This window comes from Xenopus laevis, chromosome 9_10S (assembly GCF_017654675.1).
Source record: "Xenopus laevis strain J_2021 chromosome 9_10S, Xenopus_laevis_v10.1, whole genome shotgun sequence".
Classification (NCBI taxonomy): Eukaryota; Metazoa; Chordata; class Amphibia; order Anura; family Pipidae; genus Xenopus; species Xenopus laevis.
In genome coordinates, this window is record NC_054388.1 from 4,699,369 (window position 1) to 4,715,692 (window position 16,324).

General features: G+C 42.5%; 1 protein-coding gene across 1 annotated transcript in view; it reads left to right on the top strand.

Annotated features, from left to right (window-relative positions):
• gpatch8.S (G-patch domain containing 8 S homeolog) overlaps positions 1–11,284 on the top strand; it is a 47,593-nt gene extending 36,309 nt beyond the window's left edge. Inside the window, exons 4-8 of the mRNA XM_018238055.2 lie at positions 1,448–1,515; positions 2,700–2,786; positions 4,345–4,488; positions 6,151–6,281; positions 7,129–11,284. Of these exons, the coding sequence (XP_018093544.1) occupies positions 1,448–1,515; positions 2,700–2,786; positions 4,345–4,488; positions 6,151–6,281; positions 7,129–10,744 (4,046 nt within the window). The 3' untranslated portion in view covers positions 10,745–11,284. The remainder of the gene's footprint in view (positions 1–1,447; positions 1,516–2,699; positions 2,787–4,344; positions 4,489–6,150; positions 6,282–7,128) is intronic.
• The last annotated feature ends 5,040 nt before the right edge of the window (positions 11,285–16,324 follow it).

A 16,324-nucleotide genomic window follows, 5' to 3' on the forward strand; every position in this document is an offset into this window, starting at 1 on the left:
TAGGAAGGTAACCAGATAGCAGCTCCCTAACACAAGATAACAGCTGCCTGGTAGATCTAAGAACAACACTCAATAGTAAAATCCAGGTCCCACTGAGACACATTCAGTTACATTGAGTAGGAGAAACAACAGCCTGCCAGAAAGCATTTCCATTCTAAAGTGCTGGCTCTTTCTGAAATCACATGACCAGGCAAAATGACCTGAGATGCACCTACACACCAATATTACTACTAAATACACTTGCTGGTTCAGGAATGACATTTTATATTGTACAGTGAATTATTTGCAGTGTAATTTAGAAATAAAAACTACACCATAAAAGTCATGACAGAATCCCTTTAACTTGTACTTTGCCAGCAAAGTCCCGTTCCAATATCCCGTACCAGCCGACCATTTAACCCGCGTGCCATTGTCCGTATCATGTTGTGATAATACAAAATGAATTCGTTCAAGTTTCCGCTTACAGTATTGGTGGAACTTGGCTCCCAGTCTCTGCAAATGTGAAAGAAAGCAGTGTATACATTTCTGATATGGTAGCGTTTCTTTTTTCCGCTACAAGGTTGACCTTGTGCTTTGCCCATATGCACAGAAGTGAGCCCGATGGTATAATATCCAGGCGCATCTCGTAGGCAGATGGAGAAAGCTCCATTTGTTAACCCTCTGTCTTTTTACTTAAGGTAACCAGCTGAGACAGGTAAGTGACCCTTGGGCTTACATCCACTCAGCGCCAGTGGAGATGTAACATATAAAAAGGTATCTGCTCCAATCCAAAGAATCAATGCCATAGTGAATTGCTTACCTGCTCTGTGCCAATTTATACCCTCCTTCCCATTTCTCGTACCTTCCTCCCATCTCCTGCTTTTGGCTGGTTCTGAGTGGATTTTGGATACTCCTCGAAGCAAGAAAACAATAGAAAAAAAAATAAAATAAAATCTGCCGCTAGTTTGATTTAGTCAAGTCAATTTATTTTCTCCTTTTGGTTTTTGCATCTTGCCTTTTTCACAGCTTACTGACCATTGACCGCATCAGCTTAGTTCCTGGGAGTAGGAATTCCCTGCAACCTTTGGCAATAAATCCTGTCAATTTAGTCTATATTCACGTTATAATATAACTTTACTGCTTGTAGTACTGTCCAGCCCGTTCAGTAATCCGGCTTTATGCCCTTGAATTAAAGTAGGCCCCCGAGTTCATGAATGATGAGTTGATGACTGTGATATTTTATCATATTGGGTTGCCAGGAAGAGAAATCCCAACCCCTGAAGCGTCTGTGGGTTGGATGGGGGGTCCTTGAAACATGTAAGCTGTGAGAAAGACTTGAGTTTGATCCACTGTAGCTTTCTGGTCTCTGCACTCCAAGGCAAGATTTTCTAACCACCCCAACCCATTGTGTAATTATTTTGTATAATCAGATTAGTAATTAATGCCCGATTCTGCTCATCTTTTCTAGGCAGGACAGACCCTATCCCGATTGTCCTCAAGTACGATGTCATGGGAATGGGACGCATGGAGATGGAGGTAAGAGGAATGCTTTCTTATGATCATTGTACATATATTCCACAATTACATGAAGTCATAATCTTTAAATTATCCACGGTGGGTCTGGGTGCTCATGCCCCAGACCGTCAACAAGGGGGGAGTACGTCACAAAAATTCAATAGCAGTCAAGGAATCAATCCGGAACACCACAAAGTATAATTCAGGAGCCTAAAATACAAAACGTTTTTTTCATTGTTTAAAATGAAACGGCCTTACGTGTTTTGTGTCATCCAAGGACACCTAATCATAGGCTAATCATTAACCTATAATTAAGTGTCCTTGGATGACACGAAGGGCGTAAGGCAGTTTCATTTTAAACATAATGTAAAATAAAAACTTTTTGAATTTTGGGCTCCTGAATTATAGTTTGTGGTGTTCCAGATTGATGCCTACCTACCATTGAATTTGTGTAGGTTATATAGTCACCTTGCATGATAACATGGCTCTTCACAGGCACTTTCCTTTCACGTGAATGACTAGTAGTAAAGTAGTCCCGTAGGCTTACACTACTAGCAAGAAATGGCCTTATGGAATCGTTTTAATAAGAAGGTTTGAACTTTCCGTATCTATGTACATGCAGCAATAGCCTTTCTGCCAAATAGGATAAAAGAGAAACTGCAAGTCCTCGGACCAGGGCTTTCCAACTGGAGGTCTGTGGGATATATGTGGCCCTTAGAGATTTGTAGAACCCCATACATGTCCAGGATCTCCATAGATCTTTTTGGTAATGACAAAATAGTTCTAGGCATACACCGAATCCAGGATTCAGTTCGGGATTCGGCCTTTTTCAGCAGGATTCGAATTCGGCCGAATCCTTGTGCCTGGCCAATCCGAATCCTAATTTGCATATGCAAATTGTGGGGAAGGCAGGGTTTCACACGACTTTTTGTTACAAAACAAGGAAGCAAACCAATTTTCCCCACTTTTTCTGTTCGGTATTTGGCCAAATCTTCCAAGATGGATTCGGCGGAATCCAAAATAGTGGATCCGGGCATCCCTAATAGCTAGCATGCCCTCGGAAATGTGCTGTTGCAGATCACTGGCCCATTGCATGGACAAATTTACATCCATGAGATGTACTTCTAGTAAAATTGTTCTCTTGTAATTTCTTGTGTAGCCAGAGGAGAGTACTTGACTCTTTTTTTTTTTCTTTTCTTCAAAAGTTGGACTATGCAGAGGATGCCACAGAGCGCCGCAGAGTTTTGGAAGTGGAGAAAGAAGACACAGAAGAACAAAGACAGAAATACAAGGTACTTTATATTGTAAACTGATGGTGCTATAAAACAAAATTAAATTCCTGAACCAGCAAGTGTATTTTTTTTTTTTATTTGTAATATTGGTGTGTAGCTGCATCTCAGGTCATTTTGCCTGGTCATGTGATTTCAGAAAGAGCCAGCACTTTAGAATGGAACTGCTTTCTGGCAGGCTGTTGTTTCTCCTACTCAATGTAACTGAATGTGTCTCAGTGGGACCTGGATTTTACTATTGAGTGCTGTTCTTAGATCTACCAGGCAGCTGTTATCTTGTGTTAGGGAGCTGCTATCTGGTTACCTTCCCATTGTTCTGTTGTTAGGCTGCTGGGGGGGGGATGATATCACTCCAAGTTACAGTACAGCAGTAAAGAGTGACTGAAGTTTATCAGAGCACAAGTCACATGACTGGGGGCAGCTGGGAAACAATGTGTAGCCCCATGTCCGATTTAAAAATTAAATATAAAAAACTCTGTTTGCTCTTTTGAGAAACGGATTTCAGTGCTGAAGCTGCACTATTAACTGTAGGGATGCACCGAATCCATTATTTTGGCCGAACCCCCGAATCCTTCGTGAAAGATTCGGCCGAATACCGAACCGAATCCGAACCCTAATTTGCATATGCAAATTAGGGGTTGAAAGGAGAAAATATTTTTTACTTCCTTGTTTTGTGACAAAAAGTCATGTGATTTCCCTCCCAGTCCCTAATTTGCATATGCAAATTAGGATTCGGATTCAGTTCGGCCGGGCAGAAGGATTCGGCCGAATCCGAATCCTGTTGAAAAAGGCCGAATCCCGAACCGAATCCTGGATTCGGTGCATCCCTAATTAACTGATGCATTTTGGGGAAAAAAAACTTGTTTTCCCATGACAGTATCCCTTTAAGGATTTATAGCAGTCTGTGACACTCCAGTCACGCGTTAAGTAGAGGCCTGTGCAATGCAGTTGGTTTTATAAAAAATACCCGTTGGGATCATAGTGTGTACTTACTCAATAAATCTCTCCTTGTGTGTGTGATATGGGTGAGAGCCATGTTAAGGAGAATAGATCTTTCAGGTGATGAACTAGAGTTGCCCAACGAAGACATTTCAAAAGCAAGTCTTTTCTGATCCGTGGTCTTTAACCTTACTTATTGCAGCCTATAGGCATATCTTTGCTTAGAACACATGGCATTAATTATTCATAAATCAGCGTGTGCATCATTAGTCTGTTGTCCTGAAGCTGATTAAAACTAATGGCTAATTTACATAAAAGGGAAAATATATGGAAGTGAAAACTCTGCTTAATAGTTCTATAGACGCAGGGGCGTAACTACAGAGGAAGCAGACCCTGCGGCTGCAGGGGGGCCCAGGAGGTACAGGGGGCCCCATGAGGCTCTCATTGATGAGCAATTTGAACATATATTGGTAAAACAAGACAAACACTGGATATGTTGGGGGCCCTAAAATTAATTTGATGTGGGGCCCAGCAACATCTAGTTACGCCACTGTGTAGACGTATCCTTTTCTTTCTGCAAATTGGTATTACACATATTTAAACAGAGGTGTCATTTTTGTAGGATTTTGTGGACAAGGAAAAGGCGATAGCAAAGGCCCTGGAGGAGCTACGGGCCAACTTCTACTGTGAGCTGTGTGACAAGCAGTACCAGAAGCACCAGGAGTTTGACAATCACATCAACTCCTATGACCACGCACACAAGCAGGTGGGACTGTTCTCTATATCCCCTCTCTCGTACATCCCGGAATATGTGTGTGGGAAAACATGGCTGTGCCGTAGAGCCTATAGGAAACAAATTACCTCTTCAGTGGCAGTGGTCAAAGACAATGTTCCCGGAGGCAGACAGCCAGCACTAGATCATTTATACATAATTTACAGATTGACCGCTATTTTATGTGCCAACATTTCATAAACCGCAACTTTTATTCCCTAAAATACTGCCCTAACCCTTTTGAAGGCAGATTGGAGTGCTGCATACACGCAGTGTCCTGCTCTTTCTTGAAGCTCTTAAAGGAGAAGGAAAGCTACCGAAGCAGTTTATTGCCAATAGATTAACCACAATAGTGCAAGCTATAATACTATATTTATTCTGCAGAATGATTAACCATACCTGTGTAAAGTGCTCTAGAACTCTGCTTAGGATAGCAGCTGCCATATTAGCTTGGTGTGACATCACTTCCTGCCTGATTTTCTCCCTGCTCACTCATAGCTCTGGGCTCAGATTACAGCAGGGAGGGGGAGAGAGAAGCAAACTGAGCATGCTCAAGCTCAAGCCCAAGCCCTGGAGGTTTAAGCTGAAAACAGGAAGTCTGATACAGAAGCCCATGAGTACACAATAGAAGGAAAGAAATGTGCTGTTTCTTTTGACAGAGGACTCAGAGCAGCATTACTTTAAGGGTTTACTGGTGTATTTATATAGACCTTTCTGATAAAGCTCACTTAATTTTAACCTTTCCTTCTCCTTTAAAGCCATATTACAGCTTTCTTTGCTTTCAGTTATTATTATTATTATTACTACAGCAGATAGACAATGTTTGACCCTGAAATTACTTTTAATTAGGGATGCACTGAATCCAGGATTCGGTTCGGGATTCAGCCTTTTTCAGCAGTATTTGGATTCGGCTGAATCCTTCTTCCTGGCCAAATCGAATCCTAATTTTCATATGCAAATTAGGGGCCGTGAGGGAAATTAAAAGAAAGTAAAAATGGTTTTGCCTTCCCATCCCTAATTTGCATATGAAAATTAGCTTTCCACATATTTAAACAGAGTTGTCATTTTTGGATATGCAAATTCTGATTTGGTTCGGCCAAATTTTTCGCTAAGGATTCATGGGTTCAGCCTAATTCAAAATAGTGGATTCGGTGCATCCCTACTTTTAATGAACAGCACTGTTTTAATCACCAGTTAATGTTCACAACTTTTGAAAGTTCATCGCTTATATAAAGGGAAAATATACCCTCTTGCTAATGAAAAATGCTTGTGATAAACACATTGTGCCTAAGATAAGAAACATTTGGTGCGGATTTGGAAGTATAGGATTGCTTCACTTTGTTTTTTTTAAATGTAGACTACAAATAGGCCCAGACATCAGGCTGTAACTTCAGACAAGCCATAAGCAGTGTCATGGGAAAGACTAGCCATGAGTGCAGACAGACTAAAGGCAAGGTTTAAGAGCGCACCAGAAATAGGAGATCCACCAGGGAGTACAATGAACATGGCAGAGGAAAGACTTGTCTGAGAGCAGCTAGAAACAAAAGCACTGGAAAAGCAGGGTTTTATAGGCACAGACGAATCACCCTGCTGTCTATAGGGGTACTCCTGAGACTTTAAATGGTTAATTCGCTATCCGATTTATTTATTCTCCAGAGGCTTAAGGACTTGAAGCAGAGAGAATTTGCCCGCAATGTATCGTCTCGCTCAAGGAAGGATGAGCGCAAGCAGGAAAAGGCTTTGCGTCGGTTACTGGAGCTAGCAGAACAGCGTAAGCAAGCAGAATGGTAAGTTTAGATTTCTTTAATCCACGTGAATTACTTCTGCATGGAAAGGTCTGTTTTTTTGTTGGACGCTGTTAAAGAATAGAACTTATCATCGTTTACAAACCCACTGGCTGTGTAATTGGCATGTTGGGTGATGCAGAGAACTCTAGCAGATGGTACTTAATTATTAATCTGGTGCCCTATGGATCTGTATCTTTGCTACTGAGACTAATGCATAAAAAATTAATTTGTCCCTGTGGGTACAGAGCTGTATGGCTTGATGGGTGCAATTTATTTATGTAGTGCCGTACACCACAGTCCTGGAAAAATACTATTCATAAGTGTGTGTGGTTCCTTCTACCCTTAGTAATGTAGGGCTTCATTACTAACCTGTGAGCTCTAGTGCATGGTCTGTTTTCTGTCCCAAATAGCTATTCATTATCTCTTCTATGTAAACTCAGCTGAAAGGGCCATACGTTTTGACCATTGTTTAATAGTCCATACATGATATAGTAGAACCCCGATTATATGTTTTTCAGGGGACCAGAAATAAATGGTGTAAAATCCAGGAAAAATTTAAAATCAGGGAAATATATTGTGCATAATATACAACAATGTAACATTTTTGGTACACTTTCCACAGAATGCAGAATCTCAGGCTTGGTATTGTTTCATTGATGTGTTTTGACTTTTAATACTCAAAGTTCTTAAATTAATAGTAGCCCCATGATTTCTGATGTTGAGTTGAACTTGCTATGCAAGGCAGTTAAACTGTAATAATGTATTTTTTATGATAGATGGTCTTTATGCTTTTTACTATCTTCCTGACTATTAAAATTTTCTTTTTCTTTTTTTTATGTCTTTGCAGCAGTGCTCCGGGTAGTGGTCCCATGTTTAAAGCCACCACGATTGCTGTTGACGAGGACGGCGTTGAAGATGATGATACATCGATAGGTTTCAGCGTAGCAGCTCAAGATAGTCCTAAATCTACACAGGAAGAAAAGGTGCCTCAAACATCTTCTGTGGCGCAATCTGTTGCCCCAGCCGTCAGCTTTGGATTCAAAAGCCCAGCTAACGCAGCTTCTCAACAGAAACTGGGCTTTTCTTTCTCTTTTGCTAAAAAAACTCCACTGAAGTTAGAATCTTCAGCTGCAGTCTTCAAAGATGTCGGAGAAGAGGTAGGACTAGTGGAAGAGGAAAAAGAGGAGGAAAAAGCACCTCTTGATGTTTTGGGGAGTCTTAAGGTTGGTGAGGTGGAAAGCAGCAAAGCAATTGACGATAAAGCAGCAGCAGACGAAGAAGAAGAAGAAACTCAAGTTGATAGTGGTGCATCCCTTGCAAGCACTTTATCGAAACTGAAGAAGATGAAAGGTGAGGAAAGAGTGGGGCAGGCTGGGGAGCCAGAGTATTATCACTACATGCCACCTGCACACTGTAAAGTAAAACCTAACTTCCAGTTCTTGCTCTTCATGAGAGCCACAGAACAAACTCAAGCTGAGAATGTTGTTCAAAAGGAAGAAAAAAAAACTGCTTCCCCAAGCAAGGTCAAAACTGGGAAATCCCCAGAGAATAAATCTGAAATGTCTTCAGTTACTGAGGCAAAGGCAGCAGCATTGCAGCAGGAGACCAGCGCTACTTTCAGTGATACTAAAGCAGAAAAAAAAGAAAGTGCAGCTGTAGTTGATCAGGCAAAGGCTAACCTTAAACTAAGCGAAGAGCCTGCCAAGGAGTCAGAGGTGCCGAAAAAGGAACAGCTAGAGAGGCCCAAGCATCCAACTGGTCCTTTTTTTCCAGTCCTGAGCAAGGATGAAAGTACTATCCTACAGTGGCCCTCTGAGCTCCTGATATTCACCCAGACTGATCCACCCATCTCCTATAGTTGCAATCCTTTATACTTTGACTTTAAGCTTTCCCGGAACAAAGATGGCAAGGGAACTGAGAAATCCAAGGATATTCCAGAGACAAGCAAAGATACTCAGTCTGTTAATGAGCAAGGTAATAGTCCCGGTTGTACGGCTGAAGTCAAGAAGGAAGTCAACTCAGCGGTGCACACATGCAGGACCCCGTTGAAACCTACCACTTCTGTTACAGGGGAAAGTAAACCTGAACACACTCAAGATGAAAGCAAAGAGGATGCTACTGGGAAGTCACACAAGCACAAGAAAAAAAAGAAACACAAGAAGAGTAGCAAGCGCAAACGTAAACATAGGGAAGCAGAGGAAGGAGTCGAGCCGAAATCCAAGAAAAGAAAGAAACACAAGCACAAAAAGTCAAAGAGTGCTTCCCAAACCACAGTAAAGTTGGAAGAGACTGAGGTTGTAATGTCTCCAACAGAGATGAGTTGCACTAGAGAGACTGCTCCAAAAAAACCACTAGATGATAATATAGCTGGAGCAGCTGCTAGCAACACTAAACCAGAGCCTGCAGTCTCCTCTAAAGACCCACCGAAGAATAAAAAGACCAAAGCAGAACATAACCCAACACCCCTTCTTAGCCTTCCACTTGCTCCATCCTCCTCCTCCTCCCATCGGCATGGCCCCAACAAGGCCAGGAGTCGGCAAAGCAGTGGAGATTATGACAGCGAAGATGATGCCTCCTCAAACAGGAAAAAATCCATGTCCCGATACAGCGATGAGGACGATTCAACCAGTGACCGCTCCAGGAGCCGATCAAGATCAGCAAAAAGGGGCCGCTCTTACTCCTCCAGCTCTGGAGGGTCCACAGACAGAAGCAGATATAGCCGCAACCAAAGTTACTCTGACAGTGATTACAGTGGCTACAGCAGCGGCTCAAGACACAGATCCAAGCGTTCACCAGGCTCAGACTCGGACTCTGCAGCTTCTAAGAGACATTCCACTAGGCGTAAATACTCTTCATCTGATTACAGTAGGAGTAGATCAAGAAGTCGAAGCCGCTCTAGGGGGAGTAGGGGTAGAGGCAAAGGGAGGTCAAGTAGTAGCAGTCGAAGTTGCAGCAAAAGGAGAAGCCGGAGTCTAACCAGTCATAGCTGGAAGCGGAGCCGGAGCTACAGTAGAGATCGGAGCACTAGTGCCCGCAGCCACTCTGGAAAAGGATCACGTGGGAGAGATAGCGTTGACAGCCGTAGAGGTGACAGGAGGGACTTCAATAGATCTAAAATATATAGATCACAGTCCCCCCATTACAGCCGATCAAGAAGCAGAAGAGAAGGTAGTCGAGGGACTGAATCAAGAGGTGCCAGTGGTTCCACATTTCCTCGCAGGAGCACTGAAAAAGATGTGGGGAGAGGCTCACTGACTGCTAAGCAGTTACTGGAAAAAATCCGGTTAAGGCGAATGGAGAAAAACTCGTGCACTGGAGACGAAGGCAGCTCTGGTAGCAGTAAGCCTGGGGCTAAAGTAAAAGACCCTCCTCAGGGATATTTTGGCCCCAAGCTACCCCCTGCAATTGGTCCTAAACCACAGACGTTACCGCTAATTGGAAAACTTCCAGCGACTCAAAAAGTTGGGGCGCCTCGCAAGGGAGAGAATGAAACAGGAGATCTGCCAGAAACTGTAGAAGTAGAGCAGGAGCAAGAAGGGAAGTCTGTTAAAATGGAAAACCCTATAGTACCTGATCCTCCTGCAAGTAACACAGAGCACTTGAACCCTGAAGCAACAGTTTGTTTCAACCCTCCTCCACCAGGTTTTGGAGAGGGCACAGAACAGCATCCGCTAGGCAATGGAAATTTGCCATTTCCACCGATTCAAGGAAGTTTGATGCCCCCACCTCCTGAGACCGAGTTCTTCCACCCACCCACTTATCCACCCATAGCAGTAGATCCAGGTTCAGGCCGTACTGTAGGGGAAGATGATAATGAAGAAGAGGATGAAGATGAAGATGATGGTTCATTGGCCCCACTGGAGAGCCAGCCAATCACTTTTACCCCTGAGGAAATGGAGAAGTACGGCAAACTACAGCAGGCAGCTCAGCAGCATATTCAACAGCAGCTTTTGGCCAAACAAGTTAAGAACTTCCCAGCTGGTGCCATTACACCGGCTCTCCAATCTGTTTCCCCAGCTCTGCAGCCTATTCACATACATCAGGCGCCCCCGCAAGCATCTGCCACCTCCATTACCACTGTTCAGCATGCTATTTTACAGCATGCCGCCGCCGCTGCAGCTATTGGCATTCCACAGCACCATCAACACTTAGCCCAAATGCACCATATCCCTCAGCACCACTTTGCTCCAATCTCCCTTTCACATCTAACTCATTCCCTCTTCCCTGGCCATCCAGGTGCCTTTCTTGCTAGTCATCCCATACACATCATCCCTGCCTCCGCTCTTCACCCTGCTGGACCCCTCACCTTTCACCATGTTCCCCACGCTGCCCTTTATCCAACTTTGCTTGCTCCTCGGCCTGCAAGTGCCGCTGCTGCTGCCACTGCTTTGCATCTTCACCCTCTACTTCACCCTATTTTCTCAGGCCAAGACCTGCAACACCCACCAAGCCATGGGACATGAAATGCACACCTCTCCTAATTGTTACAAGTCCACCTGATATATCACTAGGGTGTCTGTGTATGACACAGCTGGTACTATCCACAAATGAAGACCACACTACCCTTCCATACTCACTCCACTTTCCAGCTGGGGACAATGTAGGGCACATTCTGTGGATCATTGTCATGTTTCTTACATTATTTCAGATTAGCTGTGCTCCTCTTTTCCTTTTAAGTACACCCTTGGTAATTAGGCTAGCCCTTAAAAGATAAGTAAACCTTAAAAATAATTGAATGTGAAATTGATGAGTGCTGTTCTAAGCACTTTTGCAATGTACATTCATTATTTATTCTTTTTTAATTCCAAGATATTAAGGGATACATGTACTGTTCATATGAATTATTTTTTTTTACAACAGCGCCACCTGCTGGTCGTTTTCCCACCGGTCTGACCACCAAGTAGTCAAGGAAGTTGTCAGGAGAAAAAAAGAGGCTGCTCTGATGTTCTTCTGCTTAGGAAAGATGTGAGAAAGGTTTCTAATTTTATTCCTAAGCAGAAGAACATCAGCCTCTTTCTCCTGACAACTTCCTTGACTACTTGGTGGTCAGACTGGTGGGAAACTGACCAGCAGGTGGCGCTGTTGTAACATAATTCATTCATATTAACAGCACATGTATCCCTTAATATCTCGGAATAAAAAGAAAATAAATAATGAATGTAAATGACGAAAGTGCTTAGAATAGACCCCTCATCAATTTTACATTGACTTATTTTTAAGATTTACTTATCCTTTAAGTGTGAGGGTTTAACTCCCATGTTCTTCTTATTCTGGGCATCTGGAAATACACCAGCCAGAAGGTGGCAGACTTTTATTTACTGCTCCTCCCCAAACCAGTGCGTCACACTTTGTTAAATGATTTATTATCAGCAGTGTCCGAGCCACGCATCGGCCTCCCCCCATATTGTTGCAGTAGATTGATGTCAACAGAACTTAAAGCTGAGGACGTACTGGTGGAAGAAGCCACCCCCTTATTAATATGTTTAATAAGGCATCTGCACTCTGTATAAAATATTAGTTTTTTGTTTCTTGCTGTAGTTGTACAATAATCTACTTCTGAATTGTAAACATGTAGAGTTTTCAGCTACTTTGCAAAAAAAAATGTATTTCTGCTGCTGTGGCATGTATATTTTATCTTTTTTCTTTTTTTTTTTTGACGTTTCTATGTATGATACAAATGTACAAAGAGTAATAAAACCTTTGAGGATTGCAGAGTAAAACATAATATTGTAAGAGACTAATAAAAGAACAATCGTTTGTCTAAAAGCCAGTGTTGGTTTTTGTGATATAGGAAAGGGCAATATAAAGGTTCAATGTGGCTGTAAGACCGATATAAGGGTAATGGTGAAAGAAGCCTTCGTTTGGTGCCCTCAAATGTGCCAGCTTTACTAGAAGGGGAGATGGATTTCACCTTAACTAAAACCTGACTAAAGAAGTAGGTAGAAATGTTGTACATGATGTTTTGTGCTTCTGTACCAGCCCAAGGCAACCACAGCCCTTTAGCAGTAAAGATCTGTGTCTCCAAAGATGCCCCAGTAGCTCCCCATCTTCTTTTCTGCTGATTCACTGATTCACATGCTCTGTGCTGCTGTCACTTACTGAGCTTAGGGAGCCACTCACAATATACATAGAATAGAAATGTCACAATATAAGGCTGATTAGTAATTAATACACATAATTACTACATGGCAGCACAGAAACCAGTGCAATTAACATCAGAATTGAATAATCAGCAAACCTGTAGCATCAGCTTATATTACAGCCAGGGAAGCTCATTTTCTGCTGGATAATTAGGGACGAGCCCTAAGCTTAGCTTCTCAACAGCCAATCAGAGCCCACTGAGCATGTGAGTGTCACAGACACTTTCCAAGATGGTGACCCCCTGTGACAAGTTTGAAGTCCTGGATCATTGCTGCTATTGACAAGCTCAAACTTTAGCCTCGTGCAATAAGTTCACTATATAAAATATGACATTTTTAGCCACGTTCATTTTTAGGGTTTAGATCTCCTTTAAGTCAACGTTAAGGATGTTATAGAATGCCCAAATCTAAGCAACTTTTCAATTGGTCTTATATAGTTTTTTTTATTATTTGCCTTCTTCTGACTTTTTCCAGCTTTCAAATGGGGGTCACGACCCCATCTAAAAAACAAATGCTCTTTAAGCAGGTACTGATACAACTAGTTTTGGCTGATTTACGTTATGTATATGCTGACCCACACGCCTGATGGCTATACCCTATGGCTATTGGTTTGTTCCTCGATTGGACAGTGTATTATGCATTGAAAATTCCATTCTGTTGGAAAGAAACACTGCAATGGTGGCCATACTGTGTATTGTCCCTCATATGGTATTGAACCTGCAGATCGATCAGTTAGTGATGTGCGTTCCGGCCATATACTCGCAGTTTTACTCGCGTGTCGGGCGTTTTCAGGCCGACCTCGCACTCCTCTTCGCCTTCAAATGCCGACTTCCAGTTTTATAGCTGCATCTCTGCTTGGCCCGCCCCTTTTGTGACATCATCGGGGAAAATCCGACCCGCACATCACTAGTCGAATAGTATATTTGTATAATAATAGTATAAATAGTAAATTAGTACAGGTATGGGATCCGTTGTCCGGAAACCCATTATCCAGAAAGTTCCAAATTACGGAAAGGCTGTCTCCCATAGACTCTATTATAATCAAATAATCCCAATTTTTTAAAATGATTTCCATTTTCTGTGTAATAATAAAACAATAGCTTGTACTTGATCCCAACTAAGATATAATTAATCCTTATTGGAAACTGAATGAGCCTATTGGCTTTATTTAATGTTTATATGATTTTCTAGCAGTCTTAAGGTGTGAAGATGCAAATTACGGAAAGACCCGTTATCCGGCAAGCCCCAGGTCCCGAGCATTCTGGATAACAGGTCCCATACCTGTAATAAAAAAATTAAAGGCTTTATTTAAAGAATTCAAACAAACGCAAGGAGCAAAAAACAAAACAAGAATCAATTAAAAGAAAACGGAGGATAAGCAATGTTATCACACATGCGTGCATAAGAATTCAGGATCAGAGTGAGGTCACATTTACGGTTTGTTTAATCACATATATATCTGAGTGGGGTGCAGGTGTTGGGATTTACGATCTCTGGTTCCTTATGCATCTTCCCATGTTTGCTAGATATTATCATGCTTCTGGGGGGCAGCCTCTAGACCAGGGGTCCCCAACCTTTTTCATCTGTGAGCAACATTCAGAGGTAAAAAGAGTTGGGGAGCAACATTAACATGAAAAATGTTCCTGGGTGGTGCCAAATAAGGGCTGTGATTGGCGATTGATAGCCCCTATATGGACTGGCAGCCTATAGGAGACTCTGTTTGGCAGTACATCTGTTTTTTATGCACCAAAACTTGCCTCCAAGCCTGGAATTCAAAAATAAGCACCTGCTTTGAGGCCACTGGGAGCAACATCCAAGGGGTTGGGGAGCAACATGTTACTCATGAGCTACTGGTTGGGGACCACTGCTCTAGACCAATATGTAAGTTTAATGAGAGGCAGTGCTGTTGTTATTGTTTCTCTCCATTCCTTAAAAAAGAAGGAAAGTCGTCTTGCACTTGGGGGTGCCAAATGTTAGGCACCCCCAAGTGATTGTATTTACTTACCTGTAACCCCGGGCTGGTGCTCCTATCAGCAGAAAACTGCACGGCCTGGGGTTATACCAGTGAGCACCACGGAGCCATCCTCTTCCGGCTTCTTCTTTCTTCAAATTTCCCGGGGCAGACGCATGCGCAGTTGAACGAAATAGCGACTTTTTAGTTAAAGTTTGGCTTTTCACTCTAATGCGCATGCGCAGCCACACAAAGGAGCACCAGCCTGGGGTTTCAGGTAAGTAAATATAATAAGACTTTCCTTCCCCTTTAAGTGCTGGTACTGTGTTTGACAGCCACTTTGTGATTATTAGTTTCCGAGCTTAATACGTGAGTGTGCGAAACATAGACCTTTGATTATTTTGGGGGACTATGTCATCAATAATTCCCATCAGGCAGACCTCAGGAGAGACAACTTGGGGGGAAGCTTAGATTGGAGTGTAGTTCTTTCACCACTTTCCTCCAGTAATGATGAATGCCTGGGCATGACCATATTATGTGAAGAAATGAGGCCTCGGGTTCCTGGCATCTTGGGCAGTTCACCCTATTGTCTTGTCGAAATTAGTCGCTCGGGTGAGTAATAAAATTGATGTACGATTTTTAAACTGTATTGTTCTGTCTCTGGATGAAATTAGGTAGTCAATGCTTTGGTTGTGGCTTCATCCCAGGCCTCTGACACATAGACAACTTCTAATCACAATAGAGCCCATGTTTTAAACCATCACAGAGTAGAGACTTGAGTACCATCTTTAATGGGTACAACAAGCTCTATACATGTGTGCCCTGGGCAGGGTGGATTGAGCCAACCTATTTGGATAATTCTGAAGATGCATTCAATGTTTCATGTGCACACTTGAAGCAGACGCTCAAAACTTTAGGTTTTCTGCATGATTTTTATTATCCACAGGGTCACCACTAATGCAGGGTTCACCCTTTGTGTTGTGCTTTACATGCACCCCAATAAAAATGACTGAGCCACATTCATAGATAAAGAAGAGTTGGGGAGCAGCACAAGCATGAAAAACATTCATGGGGTGTCAGGTAAGGGCCATGGTTAAATGTTTGAAGGCCCCAATGTGGACTGACAGCCTACGGGAGTCTGTTTAGCAGTAGACTTTTTTTATGCCTTCAAGCAAAGAAGTCAAAAAAAATCTACACCGTTACTTATCCATGGAAATTTTTTATCAGCTTCATAGGAAAACTAGGTAAATACTCATAATTCAGAGGGATCCTTAGTTCTGTTCACAGAGGAACCCACAGGTAGTGAAATCCCCTGGTCTGTTCCTATAGAAGCATAAAGGGTTCAAGTCTTGCTAACAAACCTGCACTCTCTGCTCTATAGGTTGCCTCCTCCTTTGGTCACTGTTGCTGCTACAACAATGGGTACGTTTGGTCCAACTTATTAACCAGGGTGGATGTCCTCCTCTATAAACAGACTTGCGTGTGACTACCAGAGCTTTCTATTGGTGGGGGTTAAATTGGGGTCCCTGCCTTGAACCCAGTGCAGCAGTTTGAGAGCCTGGAAGGACTGTGGCCAATCAAAGCAGAAAATAAGCCCTCAATTGAGACAACGGGCGTCTTGCCCAAAGGTAAACAAATAAAGAAGCAAAGATAACACTGAAGTGTAGAATAGTTACGATGCTTTTAAAAAACACGCATTTATTTCATGCAACACGCTTAAATGCAAATACTATCCTATTGCTGCCCTCTAGAGTTCAGCCAGTCATATTGCAGAACCTTTACAATGACCTCTAACTTTTATTTATTTTTTTGTATTTTGAGGTTTTTGAGCATTTTGCTATTTGGTTGCTGGGGTAAATGACTGTGTTTGCAGGAAGGACAATGTTCTGTTGGGACAGCTCTCTCTTCATGTAACTGGCCGGAAACTCCAGGAGTTTGGACAGGTATACGTA